The sequence below is a fragment of the Dysidea avara genome, chromosome 5 (genome assembly GCF_963678975.1).
Source record: "Dysidea avara chromosome 5, odDysAvar1.4, whole genome shotgun sequence".
In the NCBI taxonomy this organism is placed as follows: domain Eukaryota; kingdom Metazoa; phylum Porifera; class Demospongiae; order Dictyoceratida; family Dysideidae; genus Dysidea; species Dysidea avara.
This window is the reverse complement of record NC_089276.1, coordinates 16748858-16774895: the sequence shown is the minus strand read 5'-3', so window position 1 is coordinate 16774895 and position 26038 is coordinate 16748858. Positions and strand designations below refer to the sequence as shown.

At 39.1% G+C, this 26038-nt stretch overlaps 1 protein-coding gene across 1 annotated transcript; it reads left to right on the top strand.

Moving 5' to 3' along the window:
• Positions 1–3308: 3308 nt before the first annotated feature.
• On the top strand, positions 3309–17494 carry LOC136255057 (uncharacterized). The gene is made up of 3 exons (XM_066047776.1): positions 3309–3318; positions 3381–3701; positions 16218–17494. Exons 1-3 carry the CDS (start codon positions 3309–3311, stop codon positions 17492–17494), a joined length of 1608 nt encoding a protein of 535 aa, XP_065903848.1.
• The last annotated feature ends 8544 nt before the right edge of the window (positions 17495–26038 follow it).

Genomic DNA, 26038 nt, shown 5'->3' with positions numbered 1-26038 from the left:
TTGTTTCTAGCTGATCTCTCTACAAGGTGACTTCCTCAAGCTGATCTCTCTACAGGTTGATTTGTTTGTAGATGAACTATCTACAGGGTGATTTGTTTGTAGCTAAACTCTCTACAGGGTGGTTTGTTTGTAGCTGAACTCTCTACAGGATGGTTTCTTTGTTACTGAACTCTCTACAAGGCAACTTTCTTCTAGCTGATCTCTCTACAAGGTGACTTTCTCTAGCTGATCTCTCTATAGGGTGACTTGTATCTAGCTGAACTATCTACAGGGTAATCTGTTTGTTGCTGAAATCTCTACAGGGTGAATTGTTTCTAGCTGATCTCTCTATAGGGTAGCTTGTTTCTAGCTTAACTCTTTACAGGGTGATCTGTTCATAGCTGAACTCTCTACAGGTTTATTTGTTTGTAGCTGAAATCTCTTGTTTCAAACTGATCTCACTGTAGGGTAACTTGTTTGTAGCTGAACTCTCTACAGGATGGTTTCTTTGTAGCTGATCTCTCTACAGGTTGACTTGTTTCTAGCTGATCTCTCTACAGGGTGACTTGTTTCTAGCTGATCTCTCTCCAAGGTGACCTGTTTCTAGCTGATTCCTGGATGACTTGTTTCTAGCTGATCTCTCTACACGGTGACTTGTTTCTAGTAACTTTCTATAGGGTTATCTGTTTGTAATTGAACCCTCTACAGGATGGTTTCTTTGTAGCTGATCTCTCCACAGGATGACTTGTTTCTAGCTGATCTCTCTACAGGATGACTTGTTTCTAGCTGATCTCTCTACACGGTGACTTGATTCTAGCTGAACTCTCTATAGGGTTTTCTGTTTGCAATTGAACTCTCTACAGGATGGTTTCTTTGTAGCTGATCTCTCTACAGGGTGACTTGTTTCTAGCTGATCTCTGGATGACTTGTTTCTAGCTGATCTCTCTACACGGTGACTTGTTTCTAGCTGAACTCTCTATAGAGTTATCTGTTTGTAATTGAACTCTCTACAGGATGGTTTCTTTGTAGCTGCTCTCCCTACAGGGTGACTTGTTTCTAGCTGATCTCTCTACAGGATGAACTTGTTTCTGGCTGAACCCTCTACAGATGATTTGTTTGCAACTGAACTCTCTACATGGTGGTTTCTTTGTAGCTGAACTCTCTACAAGGTGATTTCTTCTAGCTGATCTCTCTACAGGGTGATCTGTAGCTGAACTTTCTACAGGGTGATTTGTTTGCAGCTGAACTCTTTATATGATGGTCTCTTTGTATGTACAAGGTAATTTCTTCTAGCTGATCTCTCTATAGGATGACTTGTTTGTAGCTGAACTATCTGCAGGGTGATTTGTTTGTAGTTGAACTCTCTACAAGGTGATCCTTCTAGCTGATCTCTCTACAGGATGACTTTTTCTAGCTGAACTCTCTACAGGGTGATTTGTTCATAGCTGCACTCTCTACAGGGTGATATGTTTGCAGCTGAACTCTCTACATGGTGGTTTCTTTGTAACTAAACTCTCTATAAGGTGATGTCTTGTAGCTGATCTCTCTACTGGATGACTAATTGTTTCTAGCTGATCTCAATATAGAGTTATAACTTTCTCTATAGAGTTATAACATGTTTGCATAGCTGAACTCTTTACAGAGTGGTTTTTTGATCTGTTGCTGAACTCTCCAGCTACACGGTGACTTGTTTGTACTACAGAATGACTTGTTTGTAGCTGAACTCTCTACAGAGTGACTTACTTGTAGCTGAACATTGCTTAAAGTGACTTGTTTGTAGCTGATCTAAATGAACTCTCTACTGGGTAGCTTTTTTTGTAGCTGAACCCTTTACGCAGTGATTTGTTTGTAGCTGAATTCTCTACAGAGTGACTTGTTGTAGCTGAGCTCTCTACAAGGTGACTTGTTTATAGCTGAATTCTCTTCAGTGTGACATATAATGTTCTGAATCTCTACAGCAACATATTTGTAGCTGAATTCTCTTCAGGGTGACTTGCTTGTAGCTGAATTGTCTATAAGATTAACTGTATGTAGCTGAACTCCCTACAGAATAACTTGCAATGTAATGTAATTCTATAATGGAGTAAGTTATAAACGTAGCTGAATGCTTTATTAGGGTGACTGTTCTATTAGAGTATCTCAATCTCGCATATGCTACACGTAGTTGGCTTTGGAATCATAACTCAGTGGTTTGTAATTCTTCTGTACTACTGCAAGGACTTTCTATGATAATTATTCCAGCCGCACACCGATTTTCAGCTCAGTGCTCTAAGCGGTTTGCCTGGTAGGCGTGAAAACTATTAGTTTTTTGTTCATAAAAATCGATCGCGTAATTGTGACACAGGTTGGGTTTTGTGTTATATCTCAATGGCCTTTAACTGAATTCCTTTCAAACCACAAAAAGGCACTCCTACGATAGTTACTCCATCTACATAGCAATTTTCAGCTCATTCCTTCAAGCAGTTTACCCTGTGGGCGTGACAGACCTTCGACCTTATTTTACGCAAATAATCGGTCATAACTCCGTGAATTTTCATCGGATTCCTACCAAACTTGGTACTGAGATTCGCCTTAATGAGCCCTTTAAGTGTGCCAAACGTCAGTCCGATTGGAGCACGCATCCGTGTTTTATTACAGATTTTGCAAAGTGTGCGAAAAGAAGAAATAGAAGAAGAAATAAAAAGAAGAAAATAAACTCAAAATTTGGCCGATTGTATCTCAGAAATGGCTGGAGCGATTTTCTTCAAATTTGGAATGTGGACTGCCCTACCTAGCCAGCACTTCTGTAGCAACTTTGGTTTCAATCGGATAAGGAATCACGGAGCTACAAAAGTGTGAAAATCGCATTTACTTTTTCTTCCTGTAAATATACTAACGGTGTGGCGCGCCGGCTTCTTGGGCCGCACGACACACTACCGTGTGTCTTGATATGATTGGAACAAGGGGTTTGTGCTGTTTACCCTATAGACATTTAGTTATAATATTGTAGAGTAATTCCATAAGTAGTACATTAATTTGTGGTGTACAGTTATGGTATGCACAAACAGCCTCTACTCTGTGTATTTATTGTAATGGAATATTTTGCCTCCTAAGAATTTTTGTAGCTAAACTGTGAATACATTTTGAAGATCTGTGTTGAATGTTTTAACTGTTCTATTAGAGTATTTGATTGTTTTTTTAGAAGGATCTTAATCTTGTATGAAACACTAGTTTAGTTTGAAATTGGAGTTATCTGCACTCTTGTGTTGTGACCAAATAATTGCAAAATTGTGGAAGTATCAAATAAACAAAATAAATGTTTATTTCCTGCCCAGCTTAATGTAGTAGCTATGCATGCAGGTATTATATGCACATTTACATGTTGTTTATTGTTACTTGTTTGATTTTTGTTTTGTTCATAGGAGAGAATGTCACAACTCCAACCTGTATTATTATTCCACTGAACCCTTCCTTTATTCCTGCTGATAGTGGAATAAATAATGGAACATCAAATGTGATGATCAATTGTAAATGTTTTAATATTGACTATCAACAGATCACGTGGTATTCTCCAGGTCAGAGAAAAGTTCCATTTAAATATACAGAGACAGAAGATATACCCTATGTCATAAATGGAACTTTGATTATTCCCATATTCAATGACTCATATCAAGGAACCTACTATTGTGGAGTTGGAAATTACTCAGTGTTTGGTGCTAATATTAGTCTTACACTCTGGACTGGTGTGTTTGTGTGTGTGTGTGTGTGTGTGTGTGTGTGTGTGTGTGTGTGTATGTGTGTGTGTGTGTGTGTGTGTGTGTGTGTGTGTGTGTGTGTGTGTGTGTGTGTGTGTGTACACCCCCACACCTTGAGGTGAATATGTAGGTGTTTAGTAACTTTTGTATAACCGCCGAACTCTTTACTGGGTGAATTGTTTGTAGTTGGACCCTGCACAAAATAACTTATTTGTAGATAAATGCTCTACAGGTGACTTGTTTGTAGCTGGGGTGACTTTTTTTGTGTCCAAACTCTCTATTGGGTGAACTTTTTGTAGGAGAAATCTCCACTAGGTGACTCTTTTCTACCTTAAGTCTCTTGTATGTAGTTGTGCTTGTTAAAGGTGACTTGTTTGGAACTGAACTTTCCACAGGGTATATGAACTCTCTACTGGGTGACTCTTTTGTGGCTTAAATCTCTACTGGGAATTTGGTTTGTGGCTTTAAACGTTCTACTGAGTAACTTGTTTGTAGCTGCACTCTCTACAGGTGACTTGTTTGTAGCTGCACCAGGTGACATGTTTGTATATAGCTGAACTATCCATGGGGTTATTTATATGTAGCTTAACTCTCTACAGGGATGGCTTTTTTGTAGCAGAACCCTCTATCGGGTGACCTTTTTGTAGCTAAACTCTCTATTAATTGACTTCAGACTTTTTTGTAGTTGAATTCTACACATGTTTTTTTGTATAGCTGAACTCTCTATCCAGGTGACTTGTTTGTGGATCCTTGACCAGGTGACTTGTTTGTGGCTGATCTCTTCTTCACAGGGTGATTTGTTTGTAGCTGAACTTTGTACAGTGTGACTTTTTGTAGCAAAAATCTCTACTGGTTTTTTTTTGTACTTTAAGTCTCTGATGGGTGACTTATATGTAGTTGAATTCTTTGCAGAGTGATTTGTTTATAACTGAACTCTCCACAGGGTGATTTATTTGTAGCATGACTCTCTACAGTGTGACGTTTTTTGTAACAATCTCTGTTGTTTGGCTATTTTGTACCGTAAGTCTTTACTGGTTAAGTATATGTACAGTAGTTGAACTCTATAGTGGGTGACTCTTTCTTGGCTGAACTCTGTACTGGATGATTTGTTTGTAGCTGAACTCTATATTGAGTAACTTTTTTGTAGCTGAATTCACCAGGGTAAGGTATTGTAGCTGAACTCTCCGTGGGTAGCTGAATTCACTAAAGGGTGACTTTTGTTGCTGAACTCTCTACAGGTGACTGAACTCTCCACAAATTTGTAGCTGAACTCTCTACAGGATGAGTTGTTTGTAGCTAATCTCTCTACGGTGTAAGTTACGTATTTTATAGCAGAAATCTCTACTGGGTGATTCGTTTGTACTTAATAGGTGACTTATGTTTAGTTGAACTCCTTAAAGGTGACTTGTTTGTAACCGAACTTTCCACAAAGTGATTTATTTGTAATTGTGTTCTCTACTCTTCTGGCTGAATTCTCTACCGGGTTGTTTGGTTGTAACTGAACTCTCCATTTGTTTGTAACTGAACTGGGTGATTTGTGCTTAATGTTGGTAGTTGGACTAATAATCCTTAGTTACAAGCCCCATCCTAGGGTGGTGGTTGGGTTTGGTAAATCTACAGTTTCCCATAGTCCCACTGCACAGCACTTCCAGTATTTCAAAGTCTTTTATCTTTCTACTGTTATAATACTGTAAATCTAAGTACAACACTCATTTACCAACCAACCTAATGGCTCGGAATAATCTGTCCATATTTACTAATGCAAACAAATAGATTGTAAGATTGCTGCAGTAAGACCCTATTGGGATCCTGTACTGTCACATTCCACTAGGGAATGGTTGAGTTTGCAACTATGTTGCCATGCAGCTGCAGATTTACTACAGCCCAACAGATGACCATGCGACTGTATTCTTGTTTTACTCTACTGGCCATGCAGACACATGCAGCTGTGGTCCTACATATCACAGCTACACACAATTTTTTTGTGTAGCTGTTAGCTAGTTTTAGTACATTATTCTAAGAGCCGAACAAGCGCACAGCCATTTGCAACTATGTTACCATGCAACTGCAGACCTACATACTATATACAATTTGTTTTGTAAATTTTTTCAATTCACAAATCTATATGCCAAGTTAGCACATAATTATGCAAGCCATTTGCAGCTATATACAATACAGCTCAACTACAACTTCACACATGCGTAGAGTAAAAACGTGCACTACTGATCACCAGAACAGCTTAACATTGCACACCTGAGGAATAAAATTACACGTTACACGCCATGTGTGAATACGCAGAGCACAGACTAGTGCATGTGTGTAGATTCTCCAATGCTCACGCACTCTATCCAACACGCATGTGCATGTTGGTTGTGAAGTTGGCTGTCTGTGTGCACGCTACTGTACAGTTGTATAGCAAGTTTCAGCACTGCAGAATAACTCTACTGTGGCCTCAAGCAAATTCAGAAGCTGAGAATTTTATGAAGCCAGTGACAAAAACTATTCGTTCAGTACAAGAAGAAGGAAAGATATAGAAAAAACACTTGCACAAATTTCGCCTCAGTTATCAAGCAACCCCTCATTGCACAATCAAGTTTTCTCCTGCTGAATTATTGTTTAATTGAAGGATAAAGGCTAAGCTTCCACAAATTTCAATGAACGGTAAGTGCAGCAGCAGCACCAGCAGCAGCACCAGCAGCAGCAGCAGCAGCAGCAATACTGCACTTACTTGATTAAACACCGCCCTTTAATAGTCACAGCATTTGAGTGGTCCCACAATCGATTGTGAAAATAATGGCTTAAACATCGTTCACGAGAAGCGAGTGGTAGTCGAGTTTGAATAGTCACCGCATCAATTTTTGGAACTAAGGTAATAAACACCTTTAATAAAGTAAATACAGTATTCATGCAAGAGCACCCTCAGTGCAGCACCCTCAGTGCATTGGCAGCAGCAATAGCAATATTCATGCAGCAGCACCCTCAGTGCAATAGCAGCAGCAATAACAATATTCATGCAGCAGCACCCTCAGTGCAATAGTAGCAGCAATAACATTCATGCAGCAGTACTCTCTTAAGTGAATCATGCAACATACTTTGCATAGCGTAAAAGCACAATAGCCTCATATACTTGCAACAGCTTCCTAGTGACCAGCCATCAAACATACAAAGTTGTAAGCCTTACGTGTAGCATGCTACCGGAGAAAGCTTGTCCAGTAAATACTTGCCCATTGGTTGTGGTCCCATTCTCATCCCTCAGCTGCCACCAAACTATATGGAGGAGTGTACAAACACAGTGTAATCAGAACGCGTAAGGCTTTTTTTTTTACTGGTGCTACATTTATACAGCAGTATTCTCAGCCAATTATGCAACAGCAGCATATCATGCAGCGGCACTCTCATTATGCAACAGCAGCATATCATGCAGCAGCGCTCTCAGCCAAACATGTAACAGCAGCTTATCATGCAATGCAGCACTCTCAATCACGCAATGGCAGCATATCATGCTGCAGCATTCTCAATGCGATGGCATTGAGGCATTATGAATTCTGATTTTGCTTTTGCCAGCGATATATGCTTGATAACACCATCTGTGACCCTTAGGCATAACCTAGCCAGTGCCTATATGTATCCAGCATAAGTAGTGCCTAGTGTCAGTGACCCAATAGAAGCTGAATAGTAGGAGCACTTACAGCTGGCAAATCATTGACGTAACACATTATTATTAAAGCACAATAACATTCATGCGGCATCATCATGCAGCAGTGCCTTATGCGATAGCAGCATGCAGCACTAGCACTTAACTAAGGAATGAGCAACAGTAGTGGCATACATTGCATATAAAATAAACACAGCAAGACCTCATGCAAATCAAGGCACATGTTATCTGTGCATATATAAACATGCTAATGGCGAAAGCTTATTACACCCTGATAACAATCAAACAAGCGTAACAGCTGAAAACACTTGAACAGAGGTTTATGACAAACTTGAACAGACAAGACCGGAAGCTAACGACACAATGTTAAAGGACAAGCTTGAAAGCTAACGACAAGACTAAGCCAGTACAGCAATTCATCACAGCATCACTTTAATTATGCTAAACTTCTTATAGAACATGCGTGACAACTTGGCCAGTATCCCTCGATAGCCGTTTGTCTTATTGTAATGGTGCAATCAGTTTCATTCAATTTAGTGCGCCGCATGTAACACGTGTCACACAAGGAACAAGCTCACCGGTTATAATGAACTTCCAGCGATGACGACCTTGTTTCTTGTTACCATCTTGATCAATTCCGTAGGCTGGAAGGACTGCTACGAAGAACCTCTGGCCATGGTAGCTCGGCTCATATACAACTCATGTGAGTGGCACATTTTGTGTTCACCAACAACTGTCCCCGGTACACAACGCGACACTAACAGTCTTGTTTCACCTACTAGAACTTTTCTTTAACCAGGCTATTCAACTTTCTAGAACGTGGCATGTCACGTGACCGCAAACCTGTTAAACCAGTTTGTTGATTACACAATACTTGAATCCATCTCAACATTACTTCACGTGCTTAGATCATAGCACACCCTTACGCTATAGCGTGCACTTAGGTCACAGAAATTATGTGCAAGTTCTAATAGTGCTATATCACGATATCTGCAACATGCTTGTCAACTTCAATTTATTGTGATATAATAAATTACATTTGACACATGCTTCTCTGTTTTGATTAATTGGATCTGACCTGGATTGCTACCTGGATAAGTGAGTCATCTGGATAAGTGAGTCACCTGGATAGCAGTAGTGATCCGGTTCAACCATGTCTCACAGATCTCTTTTATCTACCACACTCACCATCATCATCCACAATGGCCACTGTTACTTGACTACGATCTGCTACAACAACTCCATCAGGTAGTGTGAACTGATCAATAGTGAGATTACAGGTCTCATCATCTTCTAATATATGTGACTGAATTTGACAAAACAAGGCTTCGACGCACAAAACTTCGTTAGGAGATATGGCGATTTAAAGTAATCATTGTGTAATAACTTCCCAGAGTCTACAACTGTGAAAACAAAATTTGCACCAATTATTCATCTATTTACTAGCTATTAGTGAGTGGGTGTATTAATTTCTGATACCCAAAATTTGCCCTGTTTTGGGCAGCTTTTTTCAAGCGGGTTATAATATCACAGGTGGCAGTAGTAGGGTGGGAGGGTGGGGGGTGGTGGGTGGGCCTAATATAGGGGTATAAAATGAAGTAAGAAGACGAATGGAATACAGAGGCCAAGTTTGGGCCCCCCATGGCCCTCAAATCTCTCCAAATTGACTGAGAACATTATTGGCAAGCTCTCTGTGAAGTCCCAGCTCACCACATACCATTATCACAAATCCATGGACATTTAATGGCGCCAATCTCCCTCTCATGGCTTTGACAGGGTCAGAAGAAAACTACTACAGAAACCAGACTTGCCAGTCCTGAAGGAAGTACAGTGTGGAATATGATAGTGTGTTAGACCAGCAATCCATTTCTGGTAAAAACGTAAGTTTTATTTTGTGTGTGTGTGTGGAAGCCTTGTTATATGAAATCCGGTCACAATAATATTAAGGGAGGCATCACGTGAGATCACATGATCTAACAATAACACAGATTGCTTGTTTGGCTGCCTCTTGCTATTCCATGTGTTCCATGGGTTGGTCAATAAAGTGTGGCCCTGTTTTCAAGTGTAAACTGGTAAGTTACACTTCATATGGGCTATAATGTATTCATGTGTGACTGAATTTGACAAAACAAGGCTTTGACGCACAAAACTTTGTTAGGAGATATGGCGATTTAAAGTAATCATTGTGTAATAACTTCCCAGTGTCTACAGCTGTGCAAACAAAATTTGCACCAGTTATTCATCTATTTACTAGCTATCAGTGAGTGGGTGTATTAATTTCTGATACCCAAAATTTGCCCTGTTTTGGGCAGCTTTTTTCGAGCGGGTTATAATATCACAGGTGGCAGTAATAGGGTAGGGGATGGTGGGTGGGCCTAATATAGGGGTATAAAATGAAGTAAGAAGACGAATGGAATCCAGAGGCCAAGTTTGGGCCCTCCGTGGCCCCCCATGGCCCTCAAATCTCTCCAAATTGACTGGAACACTATTGGTGAGCTCTCTGTGAAGTCCCAGCTCACCACACACCATTATCACAAAGCCATGGCCATTTAATGGCACCAATCTCCCACTCATGGCTTTGACAGGGTCGGAAGAAAGCTGCTACAGAAACCAGACTTGCCAGTCCTGAAGGAAGTACAGTGTGGAATATGATAGTGTGTTAGACCAGCAATCCATTTCTGGTAAAAACGTAAGTTTGATTTTGTGTGTGTGGAAGGAAGCCTTGTTATATGAAATCCAGTCACATATTATCATCAGTGATAACAATGTTGAGTTGTGACGAATTTATTCCAGCAGAGAATGTAACACCTTATGACTCTTTTCCATTTCGTGTTGTATGCAAGAAAGGAACAACAATCACAGCTGAGAGAAATGGCAAACACATAACTTGGAATGCCTCCCACTTCAAAGTAGTACAACCAGAATTGCAAAAATTTTCAAGGAAGTGAAAGGTGTCAGATGAAGACGAGCATTAAAGTTACAGGTCACCACGTTTCATGGGACACGGAAGTAGGATGTACGGACTAAAAAAGCAACCTTTCACTCAATGTAGCCTAACATGCAGCCTTACATATGTACACTCACTACAGTCTGTATTTCTTCCTCAACGGATTAAACAGCTCATTTATTCAGCTCACAACTTGTTATGCGTGGTTGAAGTTGACGAGACTTACCACCAAAAATCGCCCTCAGAACAACTGCCACAAAAGTCACTCAACGTTTAAACACTTTAAAAATATAATAGCTAGGTCCTATCGAGTGAAGTATGATAGCATCACATCTCTAGAATAACTTGGAAATGAAATGCTGTTGTGACCCTGTAATATTTGCTTACCGCAATTTTGTAAAAGATTTCCTCGAGCAATGGTGGTAAAATCTCAATGAAACTCTACGATAGCCCCTAAATAATATGTTTATAACAACGGCGTGAAACTGTCAAGCTTGATCAACTATCCTTATTTTTGGTGGTGAAAAATACATTGTAGCAACAGTATCCTTGCGAATGTGAATTATCATTTCTACAAACCACAACAGCTGTAAATATACTATTAGCTTGTTCTTTGTGCTGATTGCTTGTTCTGTTGCCGTACCCTGCTGCTGTTTAGTAGTGTTAAAAGTGTAGAATCACACAGTGGATGTAATGAACTATGATGGTAGTAGAATCTCCAGGAACATCTGCAGGTGGTCAGTCAACATGCAGCCACCTGCCAGTTGTGTTCAGATAATGCTCTCTCTGGTAACGAGGCCATTCTGCTGGTACATGGGTGTAAAGGATCATCAAGGGACTGTGTTCCATTCTTACTTTTTGGTGTGCCGGCTGTCATGAGGAATTCCAGCTTGTGACATCATCAAGAGTGCAGGGCTTAAATGGAGGTCAATACTGGAGTGTAATCTGGCTATAGTGTGGGGACAGATGGCTACAGGGGGAGAACATACACCACTGACAGAGTCAATGGCAGTACTTGGCCTACCTTCTTTGACAAAGAAAGCCTTCATGGCTATTGAGAATGCCTTGGAGACTGGTGGCAGACTCTTCTCAATGAATCCATGAAGAAGGCTGGTGAGGAGGAGAGAGCCATTTAGGCTTGCGTCGATTATGCTAGCATAATATGTGGCATAATGGGGGATGAAAAGCATAAAGCATAATGCTGGAATAATGGAGCATAATTAGGAGCATGATGGACAAATTTCTGCCACAACAAGTATAACTTCTGCTATAACAGTCACAAATTTGAGGGATAACTTGTTTTGGATGGTGAAATGAATCCTGATAATGAGTAGGAAATGTGCTACTACTTAAGTTTACACCCTTCGACGAAATGAATATTATTATGGGTTTGAGCTTTATCAATCATGTGCCAACTAGCACCAAGGCATGGCAAATCAGTTTAGCTGAGCTTCAATCATTGAACTTGGTATTATATAACACTTCTCATCATCTGATTTTAAATATAATGTGATATGATGATTATAATTATAGACATTGTGCGTGCCAAGTCATGGTCTGGCAAAAACTGGAAAAAAGTTGCTACGGCTTCAAGTTTCACCATAGTTTACAAGAAAAGTGAGGGCAAAAGTATCGAGTGTTCTATTACAGAAACCTTCTCTATGCAGAACAACTCACCATGCAGCAAATATGTTATATACTTTTACCCAGTAACTTACTTTATACTAGCACTACTCTGTCTTTTAGCAAGATTTCTTTGTATTTGCATTTTAAAAATTTCATAAGCATAGAATGCACACATTTTGCCCTCAAAAAATGGCAGATGCATTATTTTGATGGTATAAAAAAGTGCCATGCCTTAGTGCGCACATGGTCTATTGGAAGCTTGATCAGAAAACAATATAAAAGATGCTCTAAGGTTAATATTGAATGAACTTGAGTCAGATGTAGCTAGTGAATGTCTGGACATTGAAAATAGTGCATGAGGTCTGGAGTGAGACTGAGGTTAGTATCAAACTAGAAAATATTGAGATTCTCTAATAGAACCCTCAAACACTCTAATAGAACAGTCATCGCACAATGAGAACCTTTAAGACTAATAATATGTTCTTTGTATGGCGATGCAAATGCAAGTTACATATTATCTAAACAAAAACAGCCAAGCTATAAAAAAAGAGTGCGGCCCCCAAAAAGGCCAAGGTGAAAAAAGATGTGAAATCCAAGGTGGTGTCCAATAGATGGCTGGGATGGTAGGTTAATGGCAAAATTATAATTACGACAATTCAGGTGAATTTGCATTGCCTCCTCCACTAGGATTCGGCACCAAATTCAACAGAATTTTCGTAATTAAAATTTTTGCCATTAACCTACCATCACAGCCATTTCTTGACTGCCACCTTGGATTTCACACCTTTTTTCACCTTGGCCTTTTTGGGGGCCGCACTCTTTTTTTACGGCTTGGCTGTTTTGGTTTAGATATCACTTCTTTTTGTATTGTAAGCCACAAAGCTGGCCATATGACATTGATGCTTCCTTTTAACTTTTTTTTTCTTTACTGCAGGAATTGTGGAACAAAGGAAGTAATTGTGTGTATAACTTTTGTCTGATGAAATATTTGTGTATTTAACATTGAGTGATGATTATCACATACTGTAGTTAATAAGGTGACTTCTTACATAACTGAACTGTAGCTGAAACTCTCACTGTTTGTAGCTGAACTCTTATCAGGGTGATTTGTTTCTAGCTGAACTCTATGGGATGATTTGCTTCTAGCTGAACTCTCTACAAGGTGATTTGTTTGCAGCCAAACTGTCTACATGGTGGTTTCTTTGTAGCTGAACTCTCTAAAAGGTGACCTGTTCTAGCTGAATTCTCTACAGGGTGGCTGAACTCTCTACAGGGTGATTTTTTTTGCTACTGAACTCTCTACAAGATGATTTGTTTCTAGCTGACTACAGGGTGAACTTGTTTCTGACTGAACTCTCTACAGATGATTTGTTTGCAGCTGAATATCTCTACAATGTGGTTTCTTTGTAGCTGAACTCTCTACAAGGTGATTTCTTCTAGCTGATCTCTCTACGGGGTGATCAGTTCGTAGCTGAACTCTCTACAGGGTGATTTGTTTGCAGCTGAACTCTATATGATGGCTTCTTTGTAGCTGAACTCTCTACAAGGTAACGTCTTCTAGCTGATCTCTCTACATGGGGACTTGTATCAAAATAAACCATACACTGTACCACCACAGGAAGTCATAATTTGGCTAATACATCAAACTAATGAATTGCTCAGGAATGAATGTTGATATCCACCGCTACTGTCTGTGAAGTGATACAACCACTAGGCCAAATTGATATCCATATACCACTTGCTTGTTTACCAATAAATTGAGCTAACAAAGAGTATTAGCAATATTACTAAACCACTCAGCAATGAATGTCACGTCAGCTACACCTGTAAAGGTGAAGCAGTACAACAGCTGGATTAATTGTCCATGATTTTGTTCTTGGAAAACATCCTACCAACAAATAAACAAGCTACTAATGATTTAACTAACCATCAAGACAGTAATATTAGTGAATACAATCGTTCCTTGGTCACAGCCACTCTGGCTTTCTTGCTTCTTCAGTGTTATTATGAACCACAATCACAGCAAAAATAGTGTTCCAATACTACCTATTCTAACCCCGTCTTTATTCAGTATTGGAACAACTATTTTTAAAAACTTCCTATAACGAGACATTACGAACCTCAAATCTATAAATGACTATAATGTTATTCACTATTGAGGGCTGTGGTCTATTTTTGTTTGAGACAAGGTAGAATTTTTGGACTATTGGTTCCAACACCTAAACATAGACGGAATAAATACAGTCAGTATTTGTGTATGAATTATGCTGTGGATAGTGGTCCATAATACGGACCGGTGCAAAAGTTTTCAAAGCTCTCTAATAGAATGTATGCCAAAGCAGCCCTCCGGGCTTTGGATGTGTTTAAAAAATCTTCCTGACCTTCCTCTGGTGTTGTAAAGACTGATCTGGAAGTATAAAACACAAGGGAAGTGGTTTTGGCAGTTTTTACGAAATCACCCCAAATCTTCCTACTTCGCGCATCTACAGCCCACAGGAAGTAGATATCAGCACTAAAAATGTATGGAATATTTTAAAATCATTCCTACCCAGATCTGTGTGGTATTAAAATCTTTGCTTTCTAAAGCAATTGCGAGATATAGAGCTAGAGTCCATGGCTTTGAGACACCATTCTCTCACAAAGCCATAAAAGCAAAATTTCAGCAGTTTAAAAAATGCCATTTGAATCTATGCATGGGACTAAAACTCATCAAGATGTAATAAACTAAACATTAAACATAAATGCTACTTACTGAAATTTGTTTCTGAATGTTTTAGAGTTCTTCAACTCGTGTCAGTGAAGGGCATGTGGCCCATAGCCCATCACTGAAACCGCATTCCGGGAACATTCCTAAGGGCTGCTACAGCCATTTATCAGTCAAGAGAATCAACGTAACAAACCTCGTAAGCTATCAGAAATAGTGTAACCTTTCGAATCAAAAAAGGTATGTGTCCCATTTGTACGCGATCGAAAATCAAGGGCAGCTCCAAAGCTTTGAGGGAAAGAATTTTCGAAAGAAAACAGCATCGTCTTTCAGTATGTGTATCAGGCGTTACAAGCTACCTGAAATTTAATTCAGATGGTTGCTATTGATGTTCAGTGTGGCAATGCTACTTCTGTAAAGCAACAATTCCATCATGACAGGATTGGCAAGTGTTTGTCTCTCTACCCACTGTTTGAGCGTGAAAACCTTTTCTTTTATTATTATCATCTTTTATATTAAACAAAAAAACTTCCATCATAATAAAACAAAAACAGAATTAAAAAGAGATCAAAAGATTGAGAGCAGTTGCCTTAAGGATCTACACGAGAGAAGACTAAATATAATAGCTACAGATAGCTACTTTTTACAGATCGGTAGGGTTTTCCAGCTATATAATTTTAATGCCTTTATTGTTGTAGATCAAGGCATTTAACACATTGGGTGAATACAGCCTGTGCATGATCATGCCTTTTCAGAGTCTATAGCTATTCTATAAGACTCAGATAATGAGTACACACTCTACATTACTGCAGTACTATATATTACTTCAGTACTATAATATTACTACATGCAGTGTACACCAGCCATAAAATTGTGTTGTCCATGTGCATGGACATGAAAAATTTCAGAAACTAGGGGGGAAAAAAATTGTAAATTTAAACAAGTAGAATAGGGATCGAAGTTGTGATTCTGCAAAAAACCTACATAAACAAGAAGTAATAGGGATGGTGATTCACAATACTGTTTAATACATCAATACAAGCCAAGCAGCTTGCCAAGCAGCTTGATTTGTGTATATTGAATTTAAGATTCCTATTTCGGCTATTCATTTGAACTTTCAAAATAGGAATCTTAATTTCAATGTACATAAATCAAGCTGCTTGGCTTGTATTGATGTATTAAGCAGGTATGTGAATCACCATCCCTATTACTTCTTGTTTATGCAGTTCTTTTTCAGAATCACAACTTTGATCCCTATTCTACTTGTTTAAATTTACAATTTTTGCCCTCCTAGTAAAGTAGGCATCTTTGATCTGTGCATGCCCCGTACCACAAATCAATTTAACACATCTATTTGGTTTGTATCTCATTTGTAAACACTCCACCCCGGGCCTGCAGCCCTCGGGTGTCTTGTTTACAGATCACAAACCTAACAACTATAACTTGTAAACAATCTGCCTTCTGATATTTATAAACCTCATGAGTGTGTTATAACTATTACTAACATACTGTAAATATAAAATTTTGATATGTTCCAACTGCAGTTTTGTATGTTAAATTTACTTCTTATAGGCAACAATTACTACATTGGATTTTTTCAGAATTACAATGGTGGTTCAATATCTCTATATTTAACCAATACTGGATCACTGGATTTATCTTATACCATAGAAGCTCCTGGAGTAGGATATTACACTAGTGGAAATATTTCTGGTACAAGTTCAAAAGTTGTAAAACTTTCTTCAAGTCTCATCACTAATTCATACAATGATCAAAATAAGGGGATTCACCTTGAGACCAACAGTACTAATGTAACTGTGATTGGTCAAAATGATGTATCTGAGAGTAGTGATACATTCCTTGCCTTACCCACTGTAAAAGTGTGTTGTACTCATTGTATTTATTATGGAATTTCAGTATCCTCTGGTGTATCTCAGTATGATAATGTAATACTGATTGTTGGCACAGAGGACAACACAATGATGAATTTAACAGTAACACAATCAGTTAATGTCAGTATTAATGATACTATTAGCTCCTTAACACGTGGTAGTCAATACTCCTTCATAGTCAACAGGTTACAAACAGTGTATATTGGATCATCAAGTGACTTGACTGGGACCAGAATTATCACAGACAAGCCAGTGTCTGTGTTTAGTGGTCATGAGTGTGGAAATGTACCATCATTGAGTTATAGATATTGTGATCACTTAGTAGAACAGATTCCACCTACCACATACTGGGGTAAAACATATTACATTGCATCACTACAAGGTAGAAGTGCTTACACCATCAGAGTTTTAGCAGCATATAACTCAACTGAAGTTTTCATGGACTGTAACAATGTGAAGAATTCCTATACTATTAATGCAGGTAATTGTTTTACAGTAACTCATCAATACTATTGTGCAATCCGCTCTAACAAGGAAATCTTAGTAGCTCAGTATAGTCCTGGATATGATTATGATAGGAGAACTGGTGATCCAATGATGATGCTTGTGCCAGCTACAGTTCGTTACAGTAATGAAATCAACCTATCCACAATATCATCATATTACTACAGTGACTATATCAACATTATAGTATTGAAGGAGTATTATCAGCCTAGTATGATGTATTGGATAACAGGAGGAGTGAAGAGGTCATTACAGTCACAATCTTGGAACACAATAACATTCAACCAGGTCACTGAGGCATATTATACACAACTATCTGTATCAAATGGTCCAGTAACAATTATACACACAACAGCCAATGCATTGATGTCAGCTGTAGTGTATGGATTTGCTTCCAGAGAAGCTTATGGTCACCCTGGAGGATTCAGTGTTCAGAAAACTATTCAAGGTTAGTATCTCGATCTTTGGGTATAGTTTTTATGCTTGCAAGTGGTTATATTTTCAGCTGCAGAAGAATATCCATTTGACTTTTACAATTCCAGGAATTACTCCAGAAATATTTGGGAATAATTTGGGGAATAATAGGTGAATAAAAAATGAATTGCCAGAAAGAATAATAGGTAATTTAAAATGTACTCAAGCCTAATTACAGCATAGCTGTTTGGGAAAATCCTGTTGAATACCAAAGTATAAGGGATCTTTCAGATAGTTCATATGATGCAACAGCTATAAGGATTTCTCATAATTATGATGTAGCAGCCTAATTAATTACTTATAAAACAACAAGGAATGCTGGGAGAAAGCTTCCAATCCCATGTTATTAGTATACAAAGTTAATATTATCTAATCCAAAACAGCCAAGCTGTAAAAAAAGAGTGCGGCCCTGAGAAAGGCTATGGTGAAAAAAGATGTGAAATCCAAGGTGGCGGCCAAGAAATGGCTGTGATGGTAGGTTAATGGTAAAAATTTTAATAACGACAATTCAAGTGAATTTTGTGCCAAGACCAAGCGGCACCAAATTCACTGAATTGTTGTTATTAAAATTTTTACCATTAACCTACCATCACAGCCATTTCTTGGCCGCCACCTTGGATTTCACATCTTTTTTCACCATAGCCTTTCTCAGGGCCGCACTCTTTTTTTACAGCTTGGCTGTTTTGGATTAGATTTCACTTCTTTTTGCATTTGTATACCCCAAAGCCGGCCTATGGCCAGCTTTAGGGCTTTTTAACCTGTCATTTTTTTCTTTACTACAGGAAGAAGAAAAGATGAAGCAGGGTGATTTCTTTGTAGCTGACCTATCTGCAAGGTGATCCTTCTAGCTGATCCCTCTACCGGATGACTTGTTTGTAGCTGAACTCTCTACAGAGTGATTTGTTTGTAGCTGAACTCTCTACAAGGTAACTGCTTCTAGCTGATCTTTCTACAGGGTGATTTGTTTGTAGCTGAATTCTCTACAGGGCGATTTGTTTGCAGCTAAACTGCTGAACTCTCTACAATGTAACTTCTTCTAGCTAAACTCTCTACGGATGGCTTGTTTCTAGCTGATCTCTCTACAGGGTGACTTGTTTGTAGCTGAACTCTCTACAAGGTGATTTGTTTGTAGCTGAACTCTCTACAAGGTAACTTCTTCTAGCTGATCTTTCTACAGGGTGATTTGTTTGTAGCTGAATTCTCTACAGGGAGATTTGTTTGCAGCTAAACTGCTGAACTCTCTATAATGTAACTTCTTCTAGCTAAACTCTCTACGGATGGCTTGTTTCTAGCTGATCTCTCTACAGGGTGACTTGTTTGTAGCTGAACTTTCTACAAGGTGATTTGTTTGTAGCTGAACTCTCTACAAGGTAACTTCTTCTAGCTGATCTTTCTACAGGGTGATTTGTTTGTAGCTGAATTCTCTACAGGGCGATTTTTTTGCAGCTAAACTCTCTACATGGTAGTTCTTTGTAGCTGAACTCTCTACAATGTACCTTCTTCTAGCTGAACTCTCTACAGGATGACTTGTTTCTAGCTGATCTCTCTACAGGGTGACTTGTTTGTAGCTGAACTCTCTACAGGGTGATTTGTTTGTAGCTGAACTCTCTACAAGGTAACTTCTTCTAGCTGATCTTTCTACAGGGTGATTTGTTTGTAGCTGAATTCTCTACAGGTGATTTGTTTGCAGCTGAACTCTCTACATGGTAGTTTCTTTGTAGCTGAACTCTCTACAATGTAACTTCTTCTAGCTGAACTCTCTACAGGATGACTTGTTTCTAGCTGATCTCTCTACAGGGTGACTTGTTTGTAGCTGAACTCTCTACAGGGTGATTTGTTTGTAGCTGAACTCTCTACAAGGTAACTTCTTCTAGCTGATCTTTCTACAGGGTGATTTGTTTGTAGCTGAATTCTCTACAGGTGATTTGTTTGCAGCTGAACTCTCTACATGGTAGTTTCTTTGTAGCTGAACTCTCTACAATGTAACTTCTTCTAGCTGAACTCTCTACAGGATGACTTGTTTCTAGCTGATCTCTCTACAGGGTGACTTGTTTGTAGCTGAACTCTCTACAGGGTGATTTGTTTGTAGCTGAACTCTCTACAAGGTAACTTCTTCTAGCTGATCTTTCTACAGGGTGATTTGTTTGTAGCTGAATTCTCTACAGGTGATTTGTTTGCAGCTGAACTCTCTACATGGTAGTTTCTTTGTAGCTGAACTCTCTACAATGTAACTTCTTCTAGCTGAACTCTCTACAGGATGACTTGTTTCTAGCTGATCTCTCTACAGGGTGACTTGTTTGTAGCTGAACTCTCTACAGGGTGATTTGTTTGTAGCTGAACTCTCTACAAGGTAACTTCTTCTAGCTGATCTTTCTACAGGGTGATTTGTTTGTAGCTGAATTCTCTACAGGCGATTTGTTTGCAGCTGAACTCTCTACATGGTAGTTTCTTTGTAGCCGAACTCTCTACAGTGTAACTTATTCTAGCTGAACTCTCTACGGGTGGCTTGTTTCTAGCTGATCTTTCTACAGAGTGTCTTGTTTCTAGCTGAACTCTCTGCAGGGTGATTTGTTTGTAGCTGAACTCTCTACAAGGTAACTTCTTCTAGCTGATCTTTTTACAGGGTAATTTGTTTGTAGCTGAATTCTCTACAGGGTGATTTGTTTGCAGCTGAACTCTCTACATGGTAGTTTCTTTGTAGCTGAACTCTCTACAATGTAACTTCTTCTAGCTGAACTCTCTACATGGTGACTTGTTTGTAGCTGAACTCTCTACAGGGTGATTTGTTTGTAGCTGAACTCTCTACAAGGTAACTTCTTCTAGCTGATCTACTTTTCTACAGGGTGATTTGTTTGTAGCTGAATTCTCTACAGGGCGATTTATTTGCAGCTGAACTCTCTACATGGTAGTTTCTTTGTAGCTGAACTCTGTACAACGTAACTTCTTCTAGCTGAACTCTCTACAGGATGACTTGTTTCTAGCTGATCTCTCTACAGGGTGACTTGTTTGTAGCTGAACTTTCTACAGGGTGATTTGTTTGTAGCTGAACTCTCTACAAGGTAACTTTTTCTAGCTGATCTTTCTACAGGGTGATTTGTTTGTAGTTGAATTCTCTACAGGTGATTTGTTTGCAGCTGAACTCTTTTACATGGTGGTTTCTTTGTAGCTGAACTCTCTACAAAGTGACTTCTTCTAGCTGATCTTTCTACAGGATGACTTGTTTCTAACTGAACTCTCTACAAGGTAACTTCTTCTAGCTGATCTCTCTACAGGGCAATTTGTTTGTAGCTGAATTCTCTACAGGGTGATTCATTTGAGCTGAACTCTCTACATGATGGCTTATTTGTAGCTGAACTCTCTATTAGGTACCTTCTTCTAGCTGATCTGACTACAGGGTGACTTGTTTGTAGCTGAATTCCCTACAGAATAACTTACAATGTAATATAACTGAGTAAATTATAAATGCAGCTGAATGCTTTATTAGGGTGACTGTTCTATTAGAGTATCTCGATCTCGCATTTGCTGCACCTAGTTGCCTTTCGAATCATAACTCAGTGATTTGTAATCTGATTCTTCTGTACTACTGCAAGGACTTTCTATGATGATTATTCCAGCTACATACCGATTTTCAGCTCGTTGCTCTAAGCGGTTTGCCTGGTAGACACGAAAACTAATAGTTTTTTTATTCATAAAAATCGATTGCGTAATTTTGACACAGGTTGGGTTTCGTGTCATATCTCCATGGTCTTTATCCCGATTCGTTTCAAACCACAAAAAGGCACTCCTACGATGGTTGTTCCATCTACATATCAATTGTCAACTGATTCCTCCAAGGCGTTTACCCTGTAGGCGTGACAGACCTTCGACCTTATTTTACACAAATAATCGGTCATAACTCCGTGAATGTTCATCGGATTCCTACCAAAGTTGGTACGGAGATCCGCCTTAATGAGCCCTTTAAGTGTGCCAAATTTCAGCCAAATCCGAGCACGCATTCGTGTTTTATGGGGAATTTTGCGAAGTGTGCGAAATGAAGAAGATGAAGAAGAAAAAAACGAAGAAATTAAAACGAAATTTTGTTCGCTCGTATCTCGGAAATGGCTGGAGCGATTTTCTTCAAATTTGGTATGTAGACTACCCTAACTGGGCGGCACGTCTCCAGCAAATTTGGTTCCAATCCGATAAGGGATCACAGAGCTACATAGGTGTGAAAATTGCGTTTTCTTTCTTCCTGTTAATATACTCACGGTGTGGCGCGCCGGCTTCTTGGGCCGCACGACACACTATCGTGTGTCTTGATGAGAGGAAGGGGTCATACCATTCAGATGCTAGACATTTAATAAAGGATTTCCATAAGTTGTAAATTAATTTGTGGTACACAATTATGGAGAAACAGCCTCTGCTCTGTAGATTCATTGCACCATGCAGAGGGCATATGTAGCCTCCTAGTACTGTTGCTGAACTGAATACATTTTGAAGATCTGTGTTGAATGTAATGACTGTTCTATTAGAGCATTTGATTGTTTTATAGAAGGATCTTAATCTTGTATAAAACACTAGTTTAGTTTGAAATTGGAGTTATCTGCACTCTTGTGTTGTGATCAAATAATTGCAGAATTGTAGAAGTATCAAATATACAAAATACATGCTTATATCCTGCCCAGATTAATGTAGTAGCTATGTATGCTGGCATTATAATGCACATTTACATGTTGTTTATTGTTACTTGTTTGATTTTTGTTTTTTGCACAGGAGAGAATGTCACAACTCCAACCTGTATTATTATTCCACTGAACCCTTCCTTTATTCTTGCTGATGGTGGAGTCCACAATGGGACGTCAAATGTGATGATCAATTGCAAATGTCTTAATATTGACTATGAACAGATCAGGTGGTATTCTCCAGTTCAGAGAAAAGTTCCTTTTAATTATACAGAATCAGGAGATTCACCCTATGTCATAAAGGGAACTTTGATTATTCCCATATTCAATGATACATATCAAGGAACCTACTATTGTGGAGTTGGAAATTACTCAATGTTTGTTTTTAACATTACTCTTACACTCTGGACTGGTGTGTGTGCGTGCGTGTGTGTGTGTGTGTGTGTGTGTGTGTGTGTGTGTGTGTGTGCATGCATGCACGCATAGTGTGCGTGTGTGTTTGTGCGTGATTGAGTGAGTGTGTGTACCACCCCTCACACCTTTAGTAACCGCTGAACTTCAGTTAGTTACATTGTAGTAACTTTCTGCCGTTGAACATGCATATATGGCTGCTGCACTTCAGCTGTGCAAAGCGAGGCAATTTTCCACACCATCTTGTATACCTCATTTCTCCATCAGTTACTTGCTCTCTTGCAGTTGCTTGCCCATCCAAGCTACTACACAGGTACAATATTAACCACTAAACTTTCGTGCTTATTTGTGACTGTCTCTGGGAAAACCGGTCTTTTCACCCATTTAAAAGTATCGAGAAACGTCGGTTTTAAATATTCAGAGTGTTGTAGCTGGCCAATGGTGGTAGCTATGCATACCAAATTTTCACACGTTTCACAACAATTTCTTACCTTCCTGACCATCCTTAGAAGTAGCCAACAGCTAAGTTTCCAGCCATTTTAGATAGTTTTTAAACCGAGGTTGTCTGTATTAGGCGAGTTCCAGAAGGGTGGGAGGTGGGGGCCCTGGAAGGCGGGCAAGATGGTGTTCAAAAATTGAAAGAAACATGTTGGGATGAATTAGGCCAAGTTATGGGCCATTCAGACCTCAGAACTGGCTAAAATGAAAGGCAATTTACAGCACAGGTCATTGTCCAGCACCACGGGCTGTACAACCACACACAGCCATCTCCTGGTTGGCCAGGGTTCCATCAAGACCCCAGACCACTCGTACGGCTCGCCACTGTTCTTTAAAAAAGCAGCCAGCAAAAGTAGACAGCTTTACTCTGGTCGACTGGTAGTGAAACTTGATAGTGCATTCATTAAGCTTTGTGTTTGTGAGAAAAAATCAAACTGTTCATGTCAAAGCTTTGTCTGTCATTTTGGTTGCTAGTAATCAATTACTGTGATTTGATGTATCTTAGCAGTTTGCTATCATCACTTGCAGCAAATGCTATGTCCATTCATCTACCCTATTTATGGAAGAACTTACTGCCCGTCCTATGATTTCCTCAGTTGCCCGTTATTTATACAAACTCATCCTCTCTGTATCATATATTTCATGGTCTATACATTGTCATGTCATGCATGATCTCATGTACATATAATCTCATTTACTATTATGGTGTCATTGTGTTCTTCTTGCACTATTTATGAACTTGTGTATCATCACATTCACTACTGGCTTTGTGGAAAGATGTTATGTGATTAGCATTAGGGAAAATAGTAGGCAATGTAGAGCTTGGTGCGGTGGAAGGGTGGATGGCTAGGTAAATAAATGTATATATATTATATATGAGCTCATATGTGTAATTTGATGCTCAATAAATGGTGGCAGTTGCCACTATACCCTGGGGTAGGCCCCAGCAACCAACATGTTAATGAACTTTCTAATTGTTTGTGTCTGAACTTTGTATTTGTTTTGTAGCTGAAATCTCTACAGGTGACTGGTTTGATGCTGAATTCTCTACCAAGTGACTTGTTTGTAGCTGAAATTTCTACAGAGTGAACTGACTCTCTTGTGAGTGTCTTGTTTGTAGCTAAACTCTTTAGTTTGAAGCTGAACTCTCCAGGTAACTTGTTTGTAGCTACGGTACAGCTCAACTATAACTTCACACACGCGTGGTACCCCACGCATGATAGCACGCGTGGTACCCCACGCATAATAGCACGCGTGATTTCGCATGGAATTGCAACTAACAACTTGTTAAAATATAATTTCCACGTGACTATTATATCTAATCCAAAACAGCCAAGCTGTAAAAAAAGTGTGTGGCCCTCAAAAAGGCTATGGTGAAAAAAGATGTGAAATCCAAGGTGGCAGCCAAGAAATGGCTGTGATGGTAGGTTAATGGTAAAAACTTTAATAACGACAATTCAGGTGAATTTGGTGCCGCTTGGTCTTGGCACAAAATTCACCTGAATTGTCATTATTAAAGTTTTTACCATTAACCTACCATCACAGCCATTTCTTGGCCGCCACCTTGGATTTCACATCTTTTTTCACCATAGCCTTTTTGAGGGCTGCACACTTTTTTTACAGCTTGGCTGTTTTGGATTAGATTTCACTTCTTTTTGTATTTGTATACCCCAAAACCGGCCTATGGCCGGCTTTGGGGCTTTTTTAACTTATCTTTTTCTTTACCACAGGAAGAAGAAAAGATGAAGCAAATGTTAAATACTTTAAATACTTCTGAATTGATCAGTAAATGTACAAATTATATATATATATATATAATACAAATATTTATTACAGAACTCTCTTCATGGTGGTTTTTTTGTAACGTAACACTCTACAAGGTGACTCCTTCTAGCTGATCTCTCTACAGGGTGAATTGTTTGCAGCAGAATTATCTACAAGGTAACTCTTCTTCTAGCTGATCTCTCTACAGGGTGATTTGTTTGTAGCTGAACTATCTACAAGGTAACTTCTTCTAGCTAATCTCTCTACAGGATGATTTGTTTGTAGCTGATTTCTGCACAGGTGATTTGTTTGCAGCTGAGCTCTTTACAGAATGATTCTTTGTAACTTAACTCTCTACAAGGTAACTTCTTCTAGCTGATCTTTCTACAGGGCGATTTGTTTGTAGCTGAATTTTCTACAAGGTGACTTGTTTGCAGCTGAACTTTCTACATGGTGGTTTCTTTGTAGCTGAAATCTCTACAAGGTGAATTCTTCTAGCTGATCTTTCTACAGGGTGATTTGTTTGTAGCTGAACTTTCTACAAGGAAACTTCTTCTAACTGATCTCTGTACAGGGTGAATTGTTTGTAGCTGAACTGTCTACCAGGTAACTTCTTCTAGCTGATCTCTCTACAGGGTGATTTATTTGTAGCTGAATTCTGAACAGGTGATTTGTTTGCAGCTGAACTCTCTACATGGTGGTTTCTTTGTTGCTGAACTCTCTACAAGGTGAATTCTTCTAGCTGATTTCTCTACAGGCTAATTTGTTGAAGTCTGTACAAGGTGCTTTTTTGTAGGTGATCTCACTGCAGGTTGATTTGTTTATAGCAGAACTCACTAAAGGGTGATTTGCTTGTAGCTGAACCCCTTACATTGTGTATAGTTTCTAGCTACTAGCTGATCTCTCTACAGGGTGATTTGTTTGTAGCCGATCTCTCTACAAGGTGATTTATTTGTAGCTGATCTCTCTGCAGGTTGATTTGTTTGTAGCTGAACTCTCTACAGGGTGGTTTATTTCTAGCTGATCTCTCTACAGGGTGATTTGTTTCTAGCTGAATTCTCTATAAGGTGATTTTTTTGTAGCTGATCTCTCTACAGGTTGATTTTTTTGTAGCTGAACTCTCTACAGGGTGATTTGTTTGTAGCCTATCTCTCTACAGGGTAATTTGTTTGTAGCTGAACTCTCTATA

Excerpts from the sequence above, each read along its gene's own strand:
- LOC136255057 (XM_066047776.1), top strand. Across the intron at positions 3,702-16,217 it reads TAGTCTTACACTCTGGACTG|GCAACAATTACTACATTGGA; the intron begins GTGTGTTTGTGT and ends TACTTCTTATAG.